The sequence below is a fragment of the Salvelinus namaycush genome, chromosome 3 (genome assembly GCF_016432855.1).
Source record: "Salvelinus namaycush isolate Seneca chromosome 3, SaNama_1.0, whole genome shotgun sequence".
Taxonomy (NCBI): Eukaryota; Metazoa; Chordata; class Actinopteri; order Salmoniformes; family Salmonidae; genus Salvelinus; species Salvelinus namaycush.
In genome coordinates, this window is record NC_052309.1 from 13951092 (window position 1) to 13973439 (window position 22348).

Genomic DNA, 22348 nt, shown 5'->3' on the forward strand with positions numbered 1-22348 from the left:
TTTTGTTCTGGTCCCCAGTGGAAATCAAACCCAGAACCCTGGCATTGCAAGTGCCATGCTCTACCAACTGAACCACGCGGGATTACTCTCATTTTAAAATGTTAAAACCATATTCCTTCTTTAATTATTATTCAAAAGAAACATTGAACATCTAATAGTCAAATCATAGTTTAAAGCAGAAGAGCTGGTTCTGTGCTTTTTGGCAATTTTCTGGTGTTTTGTGGTGAAAAACTGACCAGATCGAGCATAACACGTCAAGCCTGTTACCCATAAATAAACAGGCTAATAAAAAAGATTATTTTTATTTTGTGAAGTTTGCCTGTTGCATACAAGCTTCCATTCCTGCTGTCACAAGGGGATTTATGGCTAATTGAAAATGAAATTGTCAACCCTGTTACGGTCAACCCTGTAACTTTATTTGGCACTTAACAGGCACTTACATGTATTTTATTTAACTTCTTGAGATGTGCTCTTTACGTGACAGAATGTATATATAAAAATAAATAAAAATCACCCACTGCCAGCAGCACTGCTCAGTTGTAGACCTTGACACTAGTTTGGAGATCCTGAAGTACGATAAAACAGCCAGCTGGCTAAAAGAGTATCTTGTAGTCTCAATATTGTAGTCTCATCCATCAGCTCTCTGTCAAGCTATTACTATCCGGTAGAAATTAGCCTGGGGACAAGGTGTGCTGTGTGAGCTAGTGTTTTAGATAGGCTTTGTTTGGTTCTGATCCATGTATATGTGATGTACATAACTGGCATGGTTTTAAGGTTATGTTTGTTACGTAACACTTATGTTCTATGGAGTCTCAGTGTATGAACTCAGCTGGAAACAACATGATACAATAAACACTAACGCTTCTGTTGTGTCACATACACATGAACGCACTCACACACGCACGCACACAAAAACTATCACATACACACACACACACACACACACACACACACACACACACACACACACACACACACACACACACACACACACACACACACACACACACACACACACACACACACACACACACACACACACACACACACACACACACACACTATTTCCATTTTGAGCCTGCAGTGTGAGGCTGAAATGTCCTAGATTGCTCTCTTCATCTGGGGAGATTCACCCTGATCAGGTGACTTTAATAATATTGTGTAACAAGTGCCATGTGAGATGACCTCACCAGGATCTTAGTATAGTTGCATGATCGTAGTTATTTAAGAAGACCTATTTTTTTTTTTACATGATATGCCTATTTTTACCACAAGCATGTACTGTCTCAATGGAGTCTATTTTCTGCTGAGGCTTTTCTCATCCACCTGCACTGGTGTAAAGTACTTCAGTAAAAATACTTTAAAGTACTATTTAAGTTGTTTTTTGGAGTAGCTGTACTTTACTATTTTTGACAACTTTCCTTTTACTTCACTACATTCCTATAGAAAATAATGTACTTTTCACTCCATATATTTTCCCGGAGAACAACCCTGGTCATCCCTACTGACTGATCTGGCGGACTCACTAAACACAAACACTTTGTTTGTAAATTATGTCTGAGTGTTGGAGTGTGCCCCTAGCTATCTGTAGAAAATATGAAAATAGTGCAGTCTTCTTAATATAAGGAATGTGAAATTATTCATACTTTTACTTTTGATACTTAAATACATTTAAAACCAAATACTTTTAGACTTTTACTCATGTAGTATTTTACTGGGTGACTTTAAATTTTACTTTAGTCATTTTCTATGAAGGTATCTTTACTTTTACTCAAGTATTACAATTAGGTACTTTTTCCACCACTGTCCACCTGTTACCAGTATAAGAGTGTAATCCCAGTACCTGGAGCCTCCTGCCAGGAGCTGTCTGGAGCTGTCTGGAGTTCTCTGGGGACATTTGGCTCTGAGGAGTGGACACAGAGGATGATGGCAAAGGGCATGAATGATTGGCTAACGGGCTCAGCAGAGGAGTGGCACCACCCCTCTTCATTCAATCTTCATTAATTTAACTAAAGGCACTTCCAGTAGTTAGAGCATTGTGTACTGTAATCTTTCTCAACACTACTTTGAGGCATTACACCCAGTGTTATTGTCTATTTCTGGGATAGCTCTTTGGGCATTAGTAGTTCTTTAGTTGTTATGTAGTTGTTTAGTTGTTCTGTAATTGTTTAGTTGTTATGTAGTTCTTTAGTTGTTATGTAGTTGTTTAGTTGTTCTGTAATTGTTTAGTTGTTATGTAGTTCTTTAGTTGGTCTGTAGTTCTGTAGTTCTTTAGTTGTTCTGTAGTTATTTAGTTGTTCTGTAGTTCTTTAGTTGGTCTGTAGTTCTGTAGTTCTTTAGATGTTATGCAGTTGTTTAGTTGTTCTGTAGTCTGTAGTTCTTTAGCTGTTTTGTAGTTCTTTGAAAAGCCACGTACTGTGCTTGCAAACTCCAAGCTGATGCCTGTACTATATTTATGCTTGTAACCACACACTTGATCTTAGACCTCAGGGAAGATTGCTGGCACATGGATGTCTATTGACAATAGCATACGATATTGTACTGCGTTAGACAACGCACAGCTTTTTCTATACAGGCGTTCAATGTTGGTATTTTGGTTACCAGGTTACTGTAATCATTTAGACCAGTGGAAAGTAAGTCTAGGTGTGTTGTTGCTTTTTATTCATTCAACCTTTGGGAAAGAGGCTGAGAGGGAGTATACATTTGCTGACTATATCTGGCATATCAAATTAATTGAACTGACATTGAAGAATTCTAGTGCCAATAGAAAATAACAGGAGTATGACAAACAAGCAATGGTTCTAATATGTACTGGTTAAACAAAATCTCTTGAATACTGATGGCTTGAATCTCAATGGCATGGTCAGCCTCAGTAGCAATGATTAACAGTACAAGCACAATTAGCTTGGTCCTTAGTATGAGCCGGCTGCCATCTTGTGTTGTAACACTGTATCTCTAGGTTAAAATGTGGCCCATGCACCATGGACGTAACGCACCAAAAAGGGGCAACAGTTCATTGGTGACGAACAGGTAATGTAGAGGCCTGCAATGGTTGGATTAATATTACAGCTAGTATCATTGGATGTGTACATTTGTTAAATCCCTCATCTCCATGTGTAGAGAGTATCTTAGATGAATATAATGCCTTGGGATCAACAGTTCCTCTGCTGTCAGATCTGTCAGTTCCCCTTGCTGCATGCATATGTACTGACAGGCCCCATTCGTTTCAGAGCTTTATACTGTAATTGTGATTAAAGAAGTGTTGAATCAATTTTATATTTATTATAAAATAATAGTAGTTATATCCAACATAATACTGAATAACAAAGATTACAGACTGAATTATTTTATACACACTCATAAGCAAATGCCCGTAAGCATATACCCTCATAAACGAGGACAGACACGCGCAGGTTCATATGAACGAAACATATGACTATGACACACCTCCCTCGCCAGCCTCGTCTCACTCACAGGTAGCAGATTTGATAGTATGAATCTATTCATGTGGAGATTATCCAGCTGACCTTTTGTATAAGATGGTTAAGGAACCTTAATATAGCCGGGGTGGAAAGATTATTGCCATTTTATCATCAGGCTTGTCTTATTATCTCATAGACCCCCATACATCTCAATGATAGGACTGGACTGGGATGGCCTCCTTCATAGTGATCACCTGATCAGTTTTGCATGAGCAGATCCTGGTTCACCTTCAACACTATTAAGAGAAAAGCTTGCTGATGACAGTGGGATTGGACTCAGCCCTCCCTCCCCTGTTATTGCAGGTGTATCCTCTGTTCACAGCAGGACCTAACTAATGTGCCCTCTTTATTCAGGGTGTTTTGGGATAACATGGTGTGAATGTGTCCACTTTTTTATTTGCCAGTAATCAATAGATAATTGGTTTTGTCGTATTTTTAGAGACCATTGGTTTGAATACTGGGACTGGGGTAGAACCAGTACATCCCTAACCCAAGATGAGTGCGACAAAGGAAGATGTTGAAAAGTTCCTGGATGGAAACCCGGCTTTCGCCCAGGGCTACTTCAACAAGAAGCTCACACCAGGGGCCCTCTCTGTGATGGCGGGGATCTCGGAGTCCAAGGTGGATTTTGGGATGTTACAGGAGCTGAGCCAGATAGAGGAAGGCCAGATCCTTTTCGACCTGATCAAAGAAATGCAGGAGAATGTGAACATGGAGAAAGTGGTGTTCAAGATCCTGAAGAGGATCGTCGCCCTGATCCAAGCTGACCGCTGCAGCCTGTTCATGTACCGGGAGAGGAACGGCATCGCGGAGCTAGCCACGCGTCTTTTCAACATCACCACAGAGTCTGAGCTGGACGACTGTGTGGTTCACCCTGACCACGAGATAGTCTTCCCCCTGGACCTTGGGGTGGTGGGAAATGTGGCCCAGACCAAGAAACACATCAATTTGAAAGATGCCAATGAGGTAAGAGTCAGATTGTGGAAATGAAACATAAACGTACGCTGTGGTAGTGATTGGGACAGACAGACAGTGTCCCAGAGGTTAGGACATAAACATTGCGGTAGTGATTGGAACAGACAGACAGTGTCCTAGAGAATAGGAGCCAGTGGTAGTGATGGGGACAGACAGACAGTGTCCCAGAGGTTAGGACATAAACATTGCGGTAGTGATTGGAACAGACAGACAGTGTCCCAGAGTCTAGGAGCCAGTGGCTTCAGTGTGATTGTGTCAATAACCTTTTCAGGGGCCTTGTCACACACTCCCACATTATAATATATTTTAGCTGTACCTACTGCCACAAATAACAAACAAATACAAAATAGATAGATGCATCAAGTTCATGTTCAGCCAGACAAACAAGTGAAAAAGTTATTTATTCCGTGACTATTTTAACATACACATAGTTTTCACATGTTATTCTTGTTAAAACATAGTGCCACATAAAGTAGTATGGCAACTATACTGTTCTGTGGGGAGCTTCTAAATGTATATCTGGAAACAATATAAATCCTCTCGACAGACATAATCCAGTTATTATATATCCCGTTACCCCCTGCTGTATCTGGGATTATGGCACCTGTCTTGGGGCGTTTACACTGGGGTCAGCATGAAGCTATTTATAAATTGATAAATGTATATTTCACATTGCCCAGATTTACATTCACTCTTGATATTGAAGTGTATTTCTTAACAGAATAGCTACATATATCCCTTTTATACATTGTCTTTTATCTTGAATTTGCCAGAGGTTAACATGTATTAATCTGTGGTCTATAATGATATGTAAACTGAAAAAGGCTCAATACCAAGCCTATGTATTGACTTATAGACCCATCTTAACACATCCATGTGTGATCTCTGATGTCAGTGATTTGTTTGGTTTTCTGCCATACAGAGCAGTCACTTCAGCTCGTTTGTTGATGACCTGACAGAGTACAAAACCAGGAACATATTAGCCTCGCCCATCATGAACGGAGAGGATGTGGTGGCTGTGATCATGGCCCTGAACAAGACCACTGGACCCCACTTCACCACTGAGGATGAGGATGTGAGTACTGAGGATTAAGTGAGTCTCTGAGAATATGATCCACACATCTCCATGTGTCAGCACGGAAATCCCACACAGTCACAATGGAAATACTATGATGAGGTCATTACTGGTCACCATAGCAGTACCCACCCGTAGCACGCGCTCCAGCAGGTATATTTCACTGGTCACCCCCAAAGCCTAATCCTCCTTTGGCAGCCTTTCCTTCCAGTTCTCTGCTGCCAATGACTGGAACAAATTGCAAAAATCACTGAAGCTGGAGACTCATATCTCCCTCACTAACTTTAAGCATTAGCTGTCGGAGCAGCTCACAGATCACTACACCTGTACATAGCCCATCTGTAAATAGCCCATCCAACTACCTCATCCCCATATTGTTATTTATTTAATTTAATTTTTTTGCTCCTTTGCACCCCAGTATCTGCACACTCCAGTGTTAAATTGCTAAATCGTAATTACTTTGCCACTACGGCCTATTTATTGTCTTACCTCCCTAATCTTACCTCATTTGCACACACTGTATATAGATTTTTTCTATTGTGTCACTGACTGTACGTTTGTTTATTCCATGTGTAACTCTGTGCTGTTGTTTGTGTCGCGCTGCTATGCTTTATCTTGGCCAGGTCGCAGTTGTAAATGAGAACTTGTTCTCAACTGGCCTACCTGGTTAAATAAAGGTGAAATAAATTAAATAAATAAAAAATGACATGACGTTAGAGCCTGAATTAGTTGGGGATGGGAGGCAGGTAGCCTAGCGGTTAAGAGTGTTGGGCCAGTAACCGAAAGGCAAGGCACTGAACCCTAATTGCTCCTGTAAATTGCTCTGGATAAGAGCATCTGCTAAATGACTAAAAACAAAATGGTAATCAAGAGGCCTTCTCCAATCCCAAAGTTTGTTCACTGAAAGCATATGCAGCATACAAACACTGGATGCTGTTGTAGAACACAAACATGTCCAACAAGGAACGCATACAAACTGTATTGCCTTTATGAAGAGGATGGTCACATTTACACCTGTTTCCACATACAGTACATGCGTTCATCCTTCTTGCCTTCCCTCTACCACCTTAATTACACATCAATGTATGTAATTCACTCTAAGAATAATTCCGAATTTCTGTCCCCCAGCTTTTTCTGAAGTATCTCAGAATAGCCTCTTTGAACCTGAAGATTTATCAGCTGAACTACCTGTACAACTGTGAGACTCGAAAAGGACAGGTGAGTCTGCTGTCTGCGCTGATATTCAGAGGAAGGAATAGTTGTCAATGACAATATGGTGCACACACAAAAAAAGGCTCTTAATTAGCTTTCACACATTTATGGATATAGCAACCAACTGGTTTTTAACTAATCCTTTGTGGTTGTTCATTTCTGTCGGGTATAGGTCCTGTTGTGGTCCGCCAACAAGGTGTTTGAGGAGCTGACAGACATTGAGAGACAGTTCCATAAAGCCCTGTATACAGTGCGGGCATACCTGAACTGTGACAGGTACTCTGTGGGCCTACTGGATATGACAAAGGAGAAGGTGATGCTCTGTCAGCATGTATCCGGGTCATTCTTCAATTGCGGTGACATTTCAGCATGGCATTTTGGAAAAAAATGACTTAATTTGTCTAAAATGTGTTTTGTTTAAATGTATTTGGGCACATCTTCCTATTCTAAATCAACTAATATGGCAGTTTAATGACTTTAATTTGTATAATTTGTATCATTATGATAACATTCTGCCACCAGTAGGAGTAGCAACACCATTGCTGGTAACACAATGACACACTTTAAATAATTTAAGATTTACTTAAATGGTCACAGATGCTCAAATCGAAGGTCAATAACCCATTAAAAATAATTTATTAAAGTGATATAATTAATCATAAAGGACCCATAAATAAGTTATTATGGGTCCTCTGGTAATACTGTAGCCTACATGACATATCTCATATGGCACTATACAGTATATTATTAATATGCTGTGTGTGACAATCCATCTGTGTCATTGCTTTGTTGCTATAGGAGTTCTTTGACATCTGGCCAGTGTTGATGGGAGATCAGCCCCCCTACGCTGGACCTCTTACTCCTGATGGCAGAGTAAGTGTTCATATCTATCTACTTATTACCACATGAACAGCTCTTTACCGTTTTGCATTTGTTCTGCAAATTCTCATTTGTGATTTCTTTTGGGGTTATCTGTGATTCTAGGAAGTCATATTCTACAAAGTCATTGATTATATTTTGCATGGAAAAGAGGATATCAAAGTTATCGCGTATGTTTCTCTCACCTTTCTCTGAACATTTCTGTATAGTTGAAGTAGTTACAACCCTGTATGATACTGTATAGAGGAATAATCCATGTGTGTTGTCTGACTGTCTCCTGTCAACAGGACTCCCACTCTAGAACACTGGGTGTTGTGTACTGGATTGCCCACATATGTGGCCGAAACTGGTCTTGTAAGTTCCCCCTTTTAACTAGCATTCCAGTAGCGTTTGAAATGCTTTCAGAATTTGGAATTGACTTAAAATGCGAGAACATTCAAATTGCCACGATTTGCATGTGTTGTTGATGCTGTACTGTTTATTATGAATATTTAGATATGTAACATCATGAATCCCACAACAGAGGAGATGTTCAAGTTTCAGGTACATTTTGCTTCATTATAAAATCAGGTATTCTTATATGTAGTTTTGGCAAAAAGTTAAGCAACTTGCATAATTCCTGTTGAGCATTTACTTTGTGTCTTCCCATGATGCAGTCAGAGCCCTTGGATGACAGTGGTTGGACCATAAAGAATGTGCTGTCCATGCCAATTGTCAACATGATGGAAGAGATTGTGGGCGTGGCTACATTCTACAACAGGAAAGATGGGAAGCCGTTCGACCAGCAGGATGAGGAGCTAATGGAGGTACTTTACTATACTACAGCAGTCAGCTGTTTTCTCAACTCCTTCTGTCTTCACAGAGAAGTGGTCAAGTAAAGTGACTCGAGAAAGCCTTCTTCTGCTCCTGCTTTGTGTAGACCACATTGACTTGAGTGAACTTACTCTAAATGATATTGTGACTGTCTGTCTCCCAATGTTTCAAATAAAATTTAATCAAAGTTTATTGGTCGCGTACAAAGATTTGCAGATGTTATCGCAGGTGCAGCAAAATGCTTGTGTTTCTAGCTCCAACAGTTCAGTAATACCTAGCAATAAAAAAAATAACAATACACATATAATCCAGAAATATATTTTAATGAAGAGATATTAGAACGAGCAATGTCAGAGACCGGAATATATATATACAGTGACTTCAGAAAGTATTCAGACCCCTTAACTTTTTCAATATTTTGTTATTCAAAAATGGATGAAATAAAAAACATCCTCAGAAATCTACACACAATACAAAGACAAAGTGAAAACAGGTTTTCACAAATGTTTGCAAATGTATTAAAAACAGAAATACCTTATTTAAATAGGTATTCAGACCCTTTGCTTTGATACTCAGATGCAACCTGTATCCATTGATCATCCTTGAGAAGTTTCTACAATTTGATTGGAGTACACCTGTGGTATATTCAATTGATTGGACATGATTGGAAAGGCACGCACCTGTCTATATAAAGGTCCCACAGTTGACTGTGCATGTCAGAGCAAAAACCAAGCCAGGTAGAAAGGAATTGTCCGTAGAGCTCAGAGACAGGATTGTATCAAGGCACAAATCTGGGGAAGGGTACCAAAACATTTCTGCAGCATTGAAGGTCCCCGAGAACACAGTGGACTCCATCATTCTTTTATATTTTACCCCTTTCTCTCGCCAATTTCGTAGAATCCAATTGGTAGTTACAGTCTTGTCTCATCGCTGCAACTCCCGTACGGACTCAGGAGAGGTGAAGGTTGAGAGCCGTGTGTCCTCCGAAACACAACACAACCCAACCAAGCTGCACTGCTTCTTGACACAATGCCCGCTTAACCCGGAAGCCAGCCGCACCAATGTGTCAGAGGAAACACCGTACACATGGCAACCGTGTCAATCAATCTATCAAATGTATTTATAAAGCCCTTCTTACATCAGCTGATGTCACAAAGTGCTGTACAGAAACCCAGCCTAAAACCCCAAACAGCAAGCAATGCAGGTGTACAAGCAAGGTGGCTAGGAAAAACTCCCTAGAAAGGCAAGAACCTAGGAAGAAACCTAGAGAGGAACCAGGCTATGACGGGTGGCCAGTCCTCTTCTGGCTGTGCCGGATTGAGAGTATAACAGAACATGGCCAAGATGTTCAAATGTTCATAGATGACCAGCAGGGTCAAATAATAATAATCACAGTAGTTGTCGAGGGTGCAACAGGTCAGCACCTCAGGAGTAAATGTCAGTTGGCATTTCATAGCCGATCATTCAGAGTATCTCTACCACTCCGGCTGTCTCTAGAGAGTTGAAAACAGCAGGTCTGGAACAGGTAGCACGTCCGGTGAACAGGTCAGGGTTCCATAGCCGCAGGCAGAACAGGTTGAAACTGGAGCAGCAGCACGGCCAGGTGGACTGGGGTCAACAAGGAGTCATCAGGCCAGGTAGTCCCGAGGCATGGTCCTAGGGCTCAGGTCCTCCGATAGAAAGAAAGAGAGAAAGAGAGAAAGAAAGAGAGAAAAAGAGAGAGAATTGGAAAGAGCATACTTAAATTCACACAGGACATTAGACAGGAGAAATACTCCAGATATAACAGACTGACCCTAGCCCCCCGACACATAAACTACTGCAGAATAAATACTGGAGGCTGAGAAAGGAGGGGTCGGGAGACACTGTGGCCCCGTCTGACAATACCCCCGGACAGGGCCAAACAGGCAGGATATAACCCCACCCACTTTGCCAAAGCACAGCCCCCACACCACTAGAGGGATATCTTCAACCACAACTTACCATCCTCAGACAAGGCTGAGTATAACCCACGAAGATCTCCGCCACAGGGTGCGCCAACCTGGACAGGAAGATCACGTCAGTGACTCAACCCACTCAAGTGACGCACCCCTCCTAGGGACGGCATCGAAGAGCATCAGTAAGCCAATGACTCAGCCTCTGTAATAGGGTTAGAGGCAGAGAATCCTAGTGGAGAGAGGGGAACCAGCCAGGCAGAGACAGCAAGGGCAGTTCGTTGCTCCAGTGCCTTTCCGACCAAATCGGAAAGATAGGTAGGAGCAAGCCCATGTAATGCTTTGTAGGTTAGCAGTAAAACCTTGAAATCAGCCCTTGCCTTAACAGGAAGCCAGTGTAGAGAGGCTAGCACTGGAGTAATATGATCACATTTTTTGGTTCTAGTCAAGATTCTATCAGCCGTGTTTAGCACTAACTGAAGTTTATTTAGTGATTTATCCGGGTAGCCGGAAAGTAGAGCATTGCAGTAGTCTAACCTAGAAGTGACAAAAGCATGGATAAATTTTTCTGCATCATTTTTGGACAGAACGTTTCTGATTTTTGTAATGTTACGTAGATGGAAAAAAGCTATCCTTGAAACAGTCTTGATATGTTCGTCAAAAGAGAGATCAGGGTCCAGAGTAACGCCAAGGTCCTTCACAGTTTTATTTGAGACGACTGTACAACCATCAAGATTAATTGTCAGATTCAACAGAACATCTCTTTGTTTCTTGGGACCTAGAACAAGCATCTCTGTTTTGTCCGAGTTTTGTCCGAGACTGAAACACAGGCTTCCAGGGAGGGCAATTTTGGGGCTTCACCATGTTTCATCGAAATGTACAGCTGTGTGTCATCCGCATAGCAGTGAAAGTTAACATTATGTTTCCGAATGACATCACCAAGAGGTAAAATATATAGTGAAAACAATAGTGGTCCTAAAACGAAGCCTTGAGGAACACCGAAATTTACAGTTGATTTGTCAGAGGACAAACCATCCACAGAGACAAAATGTTATCTTTCCGACAGATAAAATCTAAACCAGGTCAGAACTTGTCCATGTAGACCAATGTAGGTTTCCAATCTCTCCAAAAGATTGTGGTGATCGATGTATCAAAAGCAGAACTAAGGTCTAGGAGCACGAGGACAGATGCAGATCCTCGGTCTGACGCCATTAAAAGGTAATTTACCACCTTCACAAGTGCAGTCTCAGTGCTATGATGGGGTCTAAAACCAGACTGAAGCGTTTCGTATACATTTTTTGTCTTCAGGAAGGCAGTGCGCAACAGCTTTTTCTAAAATGTCAGCATGCACTGCGCCCAGCCTGCCACAGGAGTCACTAGGGAGCGATGGGACAAGGACATCCCTGCCGGCCAAACCCTCCCGTAACCCGCACAACGCTGGGCCAATTGTGCGCCACCTCATGGGTCTCCCGGGCGCGGCCGGCTGCGACAGAGCCTGGAATTGAACCCAGAATCTGTAGTGGCACAGCTAGCATTGCGATGCAGTGCCTTGGACCAGGGCTCCATCATTCTTAAATGGAAGAACTTTGGAACCACCAAGACTCTTCCTAGAGCTGGCCGCCCAACTGAGCAATCGGGGGAGAATGGCCTTGGTCAGGGAGGTGACCAAGAACCCGATGGTCACTCTGACAGAGCTCTAGAATTACTTTGTGGAGATGGGAGTACCTTCCAGAAGGACAACCATCTCTGCAGCACTACACCAATCAGGCCTTTATGGTAGAGTGGCCAGACAGAAGCCACTCTTCAGTAAAAGGCACATGACAGCCTGCTTGGAGTTTGCCAAAAGGCACCTAAAGACTCTCAGACCATGAGAAACAAGATTCTCCGGTCTGATGAAACCAATATTGAACTCTTTGGCCTGAATGCCAAGCGCCACGTCTGGAGGAAACCTGGCACCATCCCTACAGTGAAGCATGATGGTGGTGGCAGCATCATGCTGTGGGGATTTTTTCAGCAGCAGGGAAAGGGAGACTAGTCAGGATCGAGGCAAAGATGAACGGAGCAAGTACAGAGAGATCCTTGATGAAACACCGGCCTCAACGTCAACAGTGAAGAGGTGACTCCGGGATGCTGGCCTTCTAGGCAGAGTTCCAAAGAAAAACCCATATCTCAGACTGGCCAATAAAAATAAAAAATTAAGATGGGCAAAAGAACACAGACACTGGACAGAGGAACTCTGCCTGGATGGCCAGAATCCCGGAGTCGCCTCTTCACTGTTGACGTTGAGACTGGTGTTTTGCGGGTACTATTTAATGAAGCTACCAGTTGAGGACTTGTGAGGCATCTGTTTCTCAAACTAGACACTAATGTACTTGTCCTCTTGCTCAGTTGTGCACCGTGGACTCCCACTCCTCTTTCTATTCTGGTTAGAAACAGTTTGCGCTGTTCTGTGAAGGGAGTAGTACACAGCGTTGTACGAGATCTTCAGTTTCTTGGCAATTTCTCTCATGGAATAGCCTTCATTTCTCAGAACAAGAATAGACTGACGAGTTACCGAAGAAAAGCCTTTGTTTCTGGCCATTTTGAGCCTGTAATTGAACCCACAAATGCTGCTGCTCCAGATACTCAACCAGTCTAAAGAAGGACAGTTTTATTGCTTCTTTAATCAGAACAACAGTTTTCAGCTGTGCTAACATAATTGCAAAAGGGTTTTCTAATGATCAATTAGCCTTTTAAAATGATAAAGTTGGATTAGCTAACATAACGTGCCATTGGAACACAGGAGTGATGGTTGCTGATAATGGGCCTCTGTACGCCTATGTAGATATTCCATAAAAAAATCAGCTGTTTCCAGCTAGAATAAACATTTACAACATTAACAATGTCTACACTGTATTTCTGATCAATTTGATGTTATTTTAAAGGACAAAAAATGTGCTTTTCTTTCAAAAACAAGGACATTTCTCAGTGACCCCAAACTTTTGAACGGTAGCGTGTATATATATATATGGGTAAAATGGGTAAAACAGTATGTAAACATCAATAAAGTGACCAGTTATCAGTGTAAATTGGACAGCAGTCTCAAAGGTTAAAGGTAGAGTACTGGGTGGTAGCCGGCTAGAACAGTGACTAAAGTTCAGGGCAGAGTGAATTCCAATAATGTATATTTTATTTGTATTATTAGCATGGCCTGGAGATAGAAGCTGTTTCTCAGTCTCAGCTTTGTTGCACCTGTACTGTCTCCGCCTTCTAGATGGTAGCGGGGTGAACAAGCCGTGGCTCGGGTGGCTGAGGTCCTTGATGATATTCTTAGTGTTCCTGTGACACCGGGTGCTGTAGATATCCTGCAGGGTAGGCAGTGATGTGATGGGCAGATTGCAGCACCCTCTGGAGAGCCCTGCGGTTGTGAGAAGTGCAATTGCCATATCAGGCGGGTGGTACAGGCCTACAATGCTCTCAGTGGTGCATCTGTAGAAGTTTATAAGGGTCTTAGGGGCCAAGCCGAATTTCGTCAGCCTCCTGAGGTTAAAAAGGCGCTGTTGCACCATCTTCATCTTGTTGTCTGTGTGAAGGGACCCTTTCAGTATTGTGCACGCTGAGGAACTTGAAGCTTTTGACCCTCTGCACTACGGCCCCGTCGATGTGGAATGGGGGTGTGCTCTCTCTGCTGTCTCCTGTAGTCCACGATCATCTCCTTCATTTTGTTGATTTAGAGGGAGTCATTGGTGAACATGGAGTACAGGAGAGAGCTGAGAACGCTCCCCTGTGGGGCCCACGTATTGAGGACCAGTGTGGTGGAGGTGTTGTTGCCCACCTTCCCCACTTGTCTTCTTCAGGACTTTCAAGTCTTCACCAAGTTTCACCATGTTGGCTACTGAATAAACCTACTCTGAATGACATTGTTTCTGTCTGTCTACCCAGGCTATGACTAACTTCCTGGGCTGGTCCCACCTCAACACAGACACTAATGACAGGATGAAAATGATGGAGAACCGGAAAGACATAGCCCAGGACATGGTTCTCTACCACGTCAAGTGCCGTGATGACGAAATACAGAAAATCCTGGTGAAGACTTGCTCAAAGATATTGTACACACCAAAGATCTAACCCCCTTTATATGAGAAGTATTGTTTTAATGTTTGCCACTCATTGTTGTTTCATGTATGTTAGAAAACCAGGCAGTATTTCGACAGAGAGCCCTGTGACTGTGAAGAGGATGAGTTTCTGCAGATTCTGGTATTACCACGTTATATTTGTAGAATAACAGTTTGGTCATCATCTGGTTCCAGATTAACTGGAACAGTAGGCCTGTATTTGAAACCTCTACATTCATATGGCCGTATGTTTAGTTTGCTGTTAATAATGCCATAATAATCATGCATTATAACACAGAAAAAAGAACTACCCGGCCCCAAGAAGTTTGAGATCTACGAGTTTGGGTTCTCTGACTTTGACTGCACAGAGCTGGAGCTGGTGATGTGTGGGATCCAGATGTACTATGAGGTCGGAGTGGTCAAGAAGTTCCAGGTTCCACAGGAGGTGACGTTACTGTACAATCATGATCTGTACTGCAACATCTTTCAATGCTGGGGAAGTGTCAATTTGAGCAAATACTCTGAATATACTGTATATATGAACATGTAGGTATGCTGTTTGCCATTAGTTAATTTATTGGTCTCCCATAATATCTGTTTATGTTCTAATGCTCTACTTCCAAATGCCATGAAAACCATCAGGCATCTTTATTTATTTCAACAGGTTCTGGTGCGCTTCCTGTTCTCTATCAGCAAAGGCTACAGGAAAATCACCTATCACAACTGGCGCCACGGTTTCAATGTTGGGCAGACTATGTTCACACTGTTGACGGTAGGGGTGCTTAAGCCTCAGTAGTAATGTACTTTATTTTGTCTCACAGAAAATAAAAGGCATATTTTCTTACAGATATCCTAATTTGACCAGTTTCTCACAGCAGGAACATAATCCTGCAGCAACATGAAATGTGAATTATAATTAATGGAATTTTTTGTTGGGGTTGATATGCTTTTTGTTAGGATAAATCAAGTCTGACATTTTAAAATGGGTATTACGAACTTTAGAAGCCTTTTTAAACATCAAATATACTACAATTGGCATTTTCTGCTGCACAGGAATATTCTCTGCGACAACCATCTGTATTTGCCCAAAAACTTAACCGAAAGACATATTTAAAAGACATCTCTAATTCTGAATGTCAAACTGCTGTGTTTTTTTGTGTCAGACAGGGAACCTGAAAAGATACTACACAGATCTGGAGGTGATGGCCATGATCACATCTGCTTTTCTCCATGATATCGACCACAGGGGGACAAACAACCTCTTCCAAGTGAAGTGAGTACTCCTGGGAATCTCTGCTCTCTGAGAGTTGGTACAACCAGCCCTTCATATATCTCTAGGTCTCTTCTTTTACTATCTCTCTCATCGCAACTATAAATGTAGAGAAGCACTTGGATTAGCTTTGTGTGATGAATGGCTTATGACGAGCTCCCTGTACAGTGAGTAGTCTGGTTCCTCCTCATCGACAGATCTGGTAACCCGCTAGCCAAGCTTCATGGCTCGTCTGTCCTGGAGAGGCATCATCTAGAATTTAGCAAGTTCCTTCTGGCAGACGAGGTACGTAAGGCTTTTATTTCTCAACTACTGCAGTAGCACCTTTGATGTCAATTATTTATTTATTGGTACTCTTTGCTTCCATGTTGATCACATGATGCTTTCGTCAGTCCTTGAATATCTACCAGAACCTCAACAGAAGACAGAACGAGCATGCCATCCACCTCCTGGACATTGCCATCATTGCAACAGACTTGCAACTCTATTTCAAGTGAGTAATAGCCTTTTATTTGTCACATGCTTCGTAAACAACAGGTGTAGACTAGTGAAATGCTTACTTACGGCTCTTTTTCCAACAATGCAGAGGTAAAGATAAAAACACACTGAACAAAAATATAAACTAAACATTAAACAATTTCAAATATTTTACTGAGTTACAATTCCTACAATTCCTATAAGGAAATCAGCACTAATCTAAGGATTTCACATGACTGGGAATACAGTGTTGGTCACAGATACCTTAAAAAAGGTAGGGGCGTGGATCAGACCACCATTTTCCTCATGCAGCGTAACACATGTCCTTCGCATATAAATTATCAGGCTGCTGATTGTGGCTTGTGGAATGTTGTCCCAATCCTCTTCAATGGCTGTGCGAAGTTGCTGGATGTTGGCGGGAACTCGAACACACTGTAGTACACGTCATTAAAGAGCATCCCAAACATGCTCAATGGGTAACATGTCTGGTGAGTATGCAGGCCATGGAAGAACTGTGACATTTTCAGCTTCCAGGAATTGTGTACAGATCCTTGCGACATGGGGCTGTGCATTATCATGCTGAAACATGAGGTGATGGCGGTGGATGAATGACACGATAAAATGCAATTGTGTTTGTTGTCCGTAGCTTATGCCTGCCCATACCATAACACCACCACCACCATGGGGCACTCTGTTCACAACCTTGACATCAGCAAACCGCTCATCCACACGACACCATACACGCTGCCATCGGCCCGGTAGTTGAAACCCGGGATTCATCTGGTAAGAGCACATTTCTCCAGCGTGCCAGTGGCCATCGAAGGTGAGCATTTTCCGACGCCTAACTGCAGTCAGGTCAAGACCCTGGTGAGGACAATGAGCATACAGATGAGCTTCCCTGAGATGGTTTCTGACAGTTTGTGCAGAAATTCTTTGGTTGTGCAAATCCACAGTTTCATCAGCTGTCCGGGTGGCTGATCTCAGACAATCCCGCAGGTGAAGAAGCCGGATGTGGAGGTCCTGGGTTGGCGTGGTTACACATGGTCTGCGGTTGTGAGGCCAGCTAGACATACTGCCAAATTCTCTAAAACGACATTGGAGGCGACTTATGGTAGAGAAATGAACAGTCAATTTTCTGGCAACAGCTTGGGTGGACATTCCTGTAGTAGGCATGCCAACTGCACGCTCCTTCAAAACTTGAGACATATTTGGCATTGTGTTGTGTGACAAAACTGCACATTTTAGAGTGGCCTTTTACTGTCCCCAGCACAAGGTGCACACATATTCTTTAATCAGCTTCTTGATATGCCACACCTGTCAGGTGGATGGATTATCTAGGCAAAGGAGAAATGCTCACTAACAGGGATGTAAACAAATATGTTAAAGCATTTTTAGAGAAATAAGCTTTTTGTGCTTATGGCAAATGTCTGTGATCTTTTATTTCAATTTATGAAACATGGGACCAACACTTTACATGTTTCGTTTATATTTTGGTTCAATATATATTTTTAGTCCAGCAAATTCACCCAAATCTATCTGGACATGAATAATACACTGAGTACACCCAACAGTGGTACACCTACCTAATATTAGGTTGAATATGAAACATGGGACCAACACATTCTTCCTTCAGCTGTTCAGTGTAATAATAGAAACAGTGACATGAGGAATAGATACACAGTGAATAACAATAACGAGTAAAAATAGCGTGGCTATACAGTATACAAGGAGTACCGAGACAGTGTGCAGGGTTCAAGGTAATTGAGGTACACACACGTAGGGGTTAAATAAACGTTAAATAAAAACAATATTTAACGAGTGGGTAAAGTGAAGGGGTAAAGTGCCGAGGCAACAGAATAGATCATAGACAGTAGCAGCAGCGCATGTGATGAGTGTGAAAGTGTGTGTGTGTGTGTAGTCAGTATGCATGTGTGCATGTGTTATGTGTGTGTGGACGTACATTTGAAGTCGGAAGTTTACATACACTTAGGTTGGAGTCATTAAAACTCGTTATTCAACCACTCCACAAATGTATTTTTAAACAAACTATAGTTTTGGCAAGTCGGTTAGGACATCTACTTTGTGCATGACACAAGTAATTTTTACAACAATTGTTTACAGACAGATTATTTCACTTATAATTCACTGTATCACAATTCCAGTGGGTCAGAAGATTACATACACTAAGTTGACTGAGCCTTTAAACAGCTTGGAAAATTCCAGAAAATAATGTCATGGCTTTAGAAGCTTCTAATAGGCTAATTGACATAATTTGAGTCAATTGAAGGTGTACCTGTGAATGTATTTCAAGGCCTACCTTCAAACTCAGTGCCTCTTTGCTTGACATCATGGGAAAATAAAAAGAAATCAGCCAAGACCTCAGAAAAACAATTGTAGACCTCCACAAGTCTGGGTCATCCTTGGGAGCAGCCGTCATAGACGTCATACCGCTCAGGAAGGAGACGCGTTCTGTCTCCTAGAGATGAACGTACTTTGGTGCGAAAAGTGCAAATCAATCCCAGAACAGCAGCAAAGGACCTTGTGAAGATGCTGGAGGAAACCGGTACAAAATTATCTATATCCACAGTAAAAACCAGTCCTATATCGACATAACCTGAAAGGCCGCTAGGCAAGGAAGAAGCCAATGCTCTAAAACCGCCATAAAAAAGACAGACTACAGTTTGCAACTGCACATGGGGACAAAGATTGTACTTTTTGGAGAAATGTCCTCCGGTCTGATATAACAAAAATAGAACTGTTTGGCCATAATGACCATCGTTATGTTTGGAGGAAAAAGGGGGAGGCTTGCAAGCCGAAGAACACCATCCCAACCGTGAAGCACAGGGGTGGTAGCATCATGTTGTGGGGGTGCTTTGCTGCACGATATTGAAGAAACATCTCAAGACATCAGTCAGGAAGTTACAGCTTGTTGAAAAATGGGTCTTTCAAATGGACAATGACCCCAAGCATACTTCCAAAGCTGTTGTAAAATGGCTTAAGGACAACAAAGTGAAGGTATTGGAGTGGCCATCACAAACCCCTGACCCAAATCTTATAGAAAATGTGTGGGCAGAACTGAAAAAGCATGTGCGAGCAAGGAGGCCTACAAACCTGACTCAGTTACACCAGCTCTGTCAGGAGGAATGGGCCAAAATTCACCAAACTTATTGTGGGAAGCTTGTGAAAGGCTACCCAAAACATTTGACACAAGTTAAACAATTTAAAGGCAATGCTACCAAATATTAATTGAGTGGCCACTTCTGATCCACTGGGAATGTGATTAAATAAATAAAAGATGAAATAAATAATTATCTCTACTAATTCTCTCTACTCTCTCTATTCTGACATTTCATATTCTGAAAATAAAGTGGTGATCCTAACTGACCTAAGACAAGGAATTTTTACTCTGATTAAATGTCAGGAATTGTCTAAACTGAGTTTAAATATATTTGGCTAAGGTGTATAAACTTCTGACTTCAACTGTACATGTAATTGTGTGTACTGTATGTGTGTGTGTGTTGGGGTGTCAGTATAAGTATGTGTGAGTGTGTGGGTAGTGTCCAGTGTGTTTGCTTGAGAGTACAGGAGTGTTAATGCAAAAAAAGTGTATGTAATTAACTGCAATACGTTTTCTATGCACTATAGAAATCTTAGGAAGAATGTATTGTTGTCAATGTGGACTCTTTCTCTGCATATTGAAGCACTGTTAATCCAAATATTTGTTTTTCACAGATTTAGCTGCAGCGTTCATGCCTACTTAGCCCTGTAAAGTTGCAGAAACAAGATTTCACAATGCACAGCTTATAACTTTAACAGAATGTATAAATCTTTGTTTGGATATTTTCCAATGTCACCAGGAAGCGAACAATGTTCCAGAAGATTGTTGACCTATCAAAGACCTACGAAGATGAGAAGAAGTGGGTGGACTGGATGTCACTGGAGACGACCAGGAAAGAGATTGTTTTGTGAGTGCAGTTCATGGTAGGGGGAGGATTGTAGTGATAGTGGGATATGTAACATGCACATTGGATCTTATCTTAGCACTTCTACTTTGCTCTGAACCTTCAATAATTCCCCTCAAAGGGCCATGATGATGACAGCATGTGACCTGTCAGCCATCACTAAACCATGGGAGGTGCAAAGCAAGGTGAGGAGATCCTCAGATTATAGCCTAATTATATACCTTGAAGACATTTTAGCAGAAGCTTTTGTGCTTCTGTAAATCAATAAAGATGTCCAACATAGTGAAATACTTGGGACTGTCTGGCTTCATCCAGGTGGCGCTGTTTGAAGCAGCTGAGTTCTGGGAGCAGGGTGACTTGGAAAGGGAAGTTCTTGAAAAACAACCCATTGTGAGTATATCCGTTGTGTGTGTGTGTGTGTGTGTGTGTTGTGCGTTTAATCATGTTTTTCTCCCTCCTTTCCTCCAGACCATGATGGACAGAAACTGCGCTGGCCAACTGCCCAAGCTGCAGTGTGGTTTCATTGACTTTGTCTGCACATTCATCTACAAGGTACAGTATGTACTACCACTTTTTCAGACTAGCTACATCTCTCAGCTTCACATCTATTGCTAAGCACAAAGTAAACCATGAATCATACCTTTCTATTGGATGTATAGAATAACCAAATGCACAACTGTCATTCAAACAAGCATTATTTCATTAGCTGGCTTGACTGTCAGAAATAGAGCTCGCTAGTTTATGTTTCGTTTATTTTTCCATCAGGAATTGTCCCGCTTCCATCCGGCCATCCAGCCGATGTATGATGGCCTCCTGAACAACAGGAAGGAGTGGAAGGCCAAGCAGGAAGAGTACGAGGCCAAGCAGGCCATCCTGGAAGCCCAGTCAGGTCAGAGTGGAGGATATATTGCATTATTGCTCTATAGTTTAGAGAGCATTTTGTCTGCAGTAAAAGTAACACAGATGATCCTTAACACGTACTTTATTTTCTATTCTTGTAATGTACAGGGTCCAAGACGTGCTCAGTGTGCTAGAGTCCGTTTTGGAGGTAGATCACTCCAGGATACATCACAGCCACACAGTCTTGCTGCCGGCCCGGGGCAGTGCCAGCCTCACCTCAGAGCAGCTGTGGAAAGACAGCCTGCACTCACAGCATCAGAGCCTTGGAGAAGAGCCAGAGGGACTATTTAGCAGTCACGCAGAAAAGCCGTTGGACCTGCTGGTTACAGACCCATGTTGGCACATTATGGACACAACAGTCAAGTTTCTTCCTTCAGTTGAAGGGTAGTTGTCATTAGTTGCATTGGCAAATGCACATTTTAGAAGTTACCCCTGTCATTATGTTTCACGACCTTCGGAGGAATCCTGCACGTTCTGATAGCAAGTAGACGTGTGGAGAGTATGCGTCTTGTTTTTTTTTTTTTGTACCACTTTGAACTTTTTAAACGTATGTACACTAAGTTCCTGAAGGTCTTTATCAACCAATTTAAGGAACAAGAAATCACTAAATTCTGAAATATTGGTTTCTAAACATATGTGGAATGTCCTATGAATATAACATTAATATGCATTGCTTCTCATTCGATCATTTTTATACAGAATACTGTTAAATAATAAATACTTTCTAACAGTATTCTGTATTTAAAAAAAATGTATTTTACCTTTATTTAACTAGGCAAGTCAGTTAAGAACAAATTCTTATTTTCAATGACGGCCGAGGAACAGTGGATTAACTGCCTTATTCAGGGGCAGTTATTATACAAAATCTTGGTGGATTCATCAAGAATCCAATATTACATCAACAGTGTAATTACCGTGACTTACGTTGTTCTTCATACCTTCCAGTCAGTCATCAATTACATGAGAGAATGTGTTTACCCTAATGGTAATCAAAGGTAGATTATGCAGTAGTAAGGTTAGCGTCCACATACGCCATGGCGGTAGCTATACGAGCGGTTAGATCGTTGGGCCAGTAACCGAAAGGTCGCTAGTTCGAACTCCTGAGCCGACAAGGTGAAACATCTGTCTGTGCCCTTGAGCAAGGCACTTAACCCTAATTGCTCCAGGTTCACCATTGATAATGGCAAACTCTGGCCATGACCCCATTCTCTGAGGGGGTTGGGATATGCAAAAAACACATTTCCAATTCACATGAGTATTAATACACACTTGTAC

General features: G+C 41.9%; 1 protein-coding gene across 1 annotated transcript; it reads left to right on the top strand.

Moving 5' to 3' along the window:
* The first annotated feature begins 3977 nt into the window (after positions 1–3977).
* LOC120044810 (rod cGMP-specific 3',5'-cyclic phosphodiesterase subunit beta-like) lies at positions 3978–21207 on the top strand. Its single transcript, XM_038989481.1, has 22 exons — positions 3978–4448; positions 5380–5532; positions 6661–6750; positions 6917–7057; positions 7543–7617; positions 7729–7793; positions 7911–7977; positions 8119–8166; positions 8280–8429; positions 14292–14435; positions 14541–14606; positions 14763–14909; positions 15129–15236; positions 15628–15737; positions 15932–16019; positions 16127–16227; positions 20069–20176; positions 20295–20358; positions 20489–20563; positions 20642–20725; positions 20939–21062; positions 21182–21207. The coding sequence occupies exons 1-22, from the start codon at positions 3978–3980 to the stop codon at positions 21205–21207; spliced, it is 2505 nt and encodes an 834-aa protein (XP_038845409.1).
* Positions 21208–22348: the final 1141 nt, after the last annotated feature.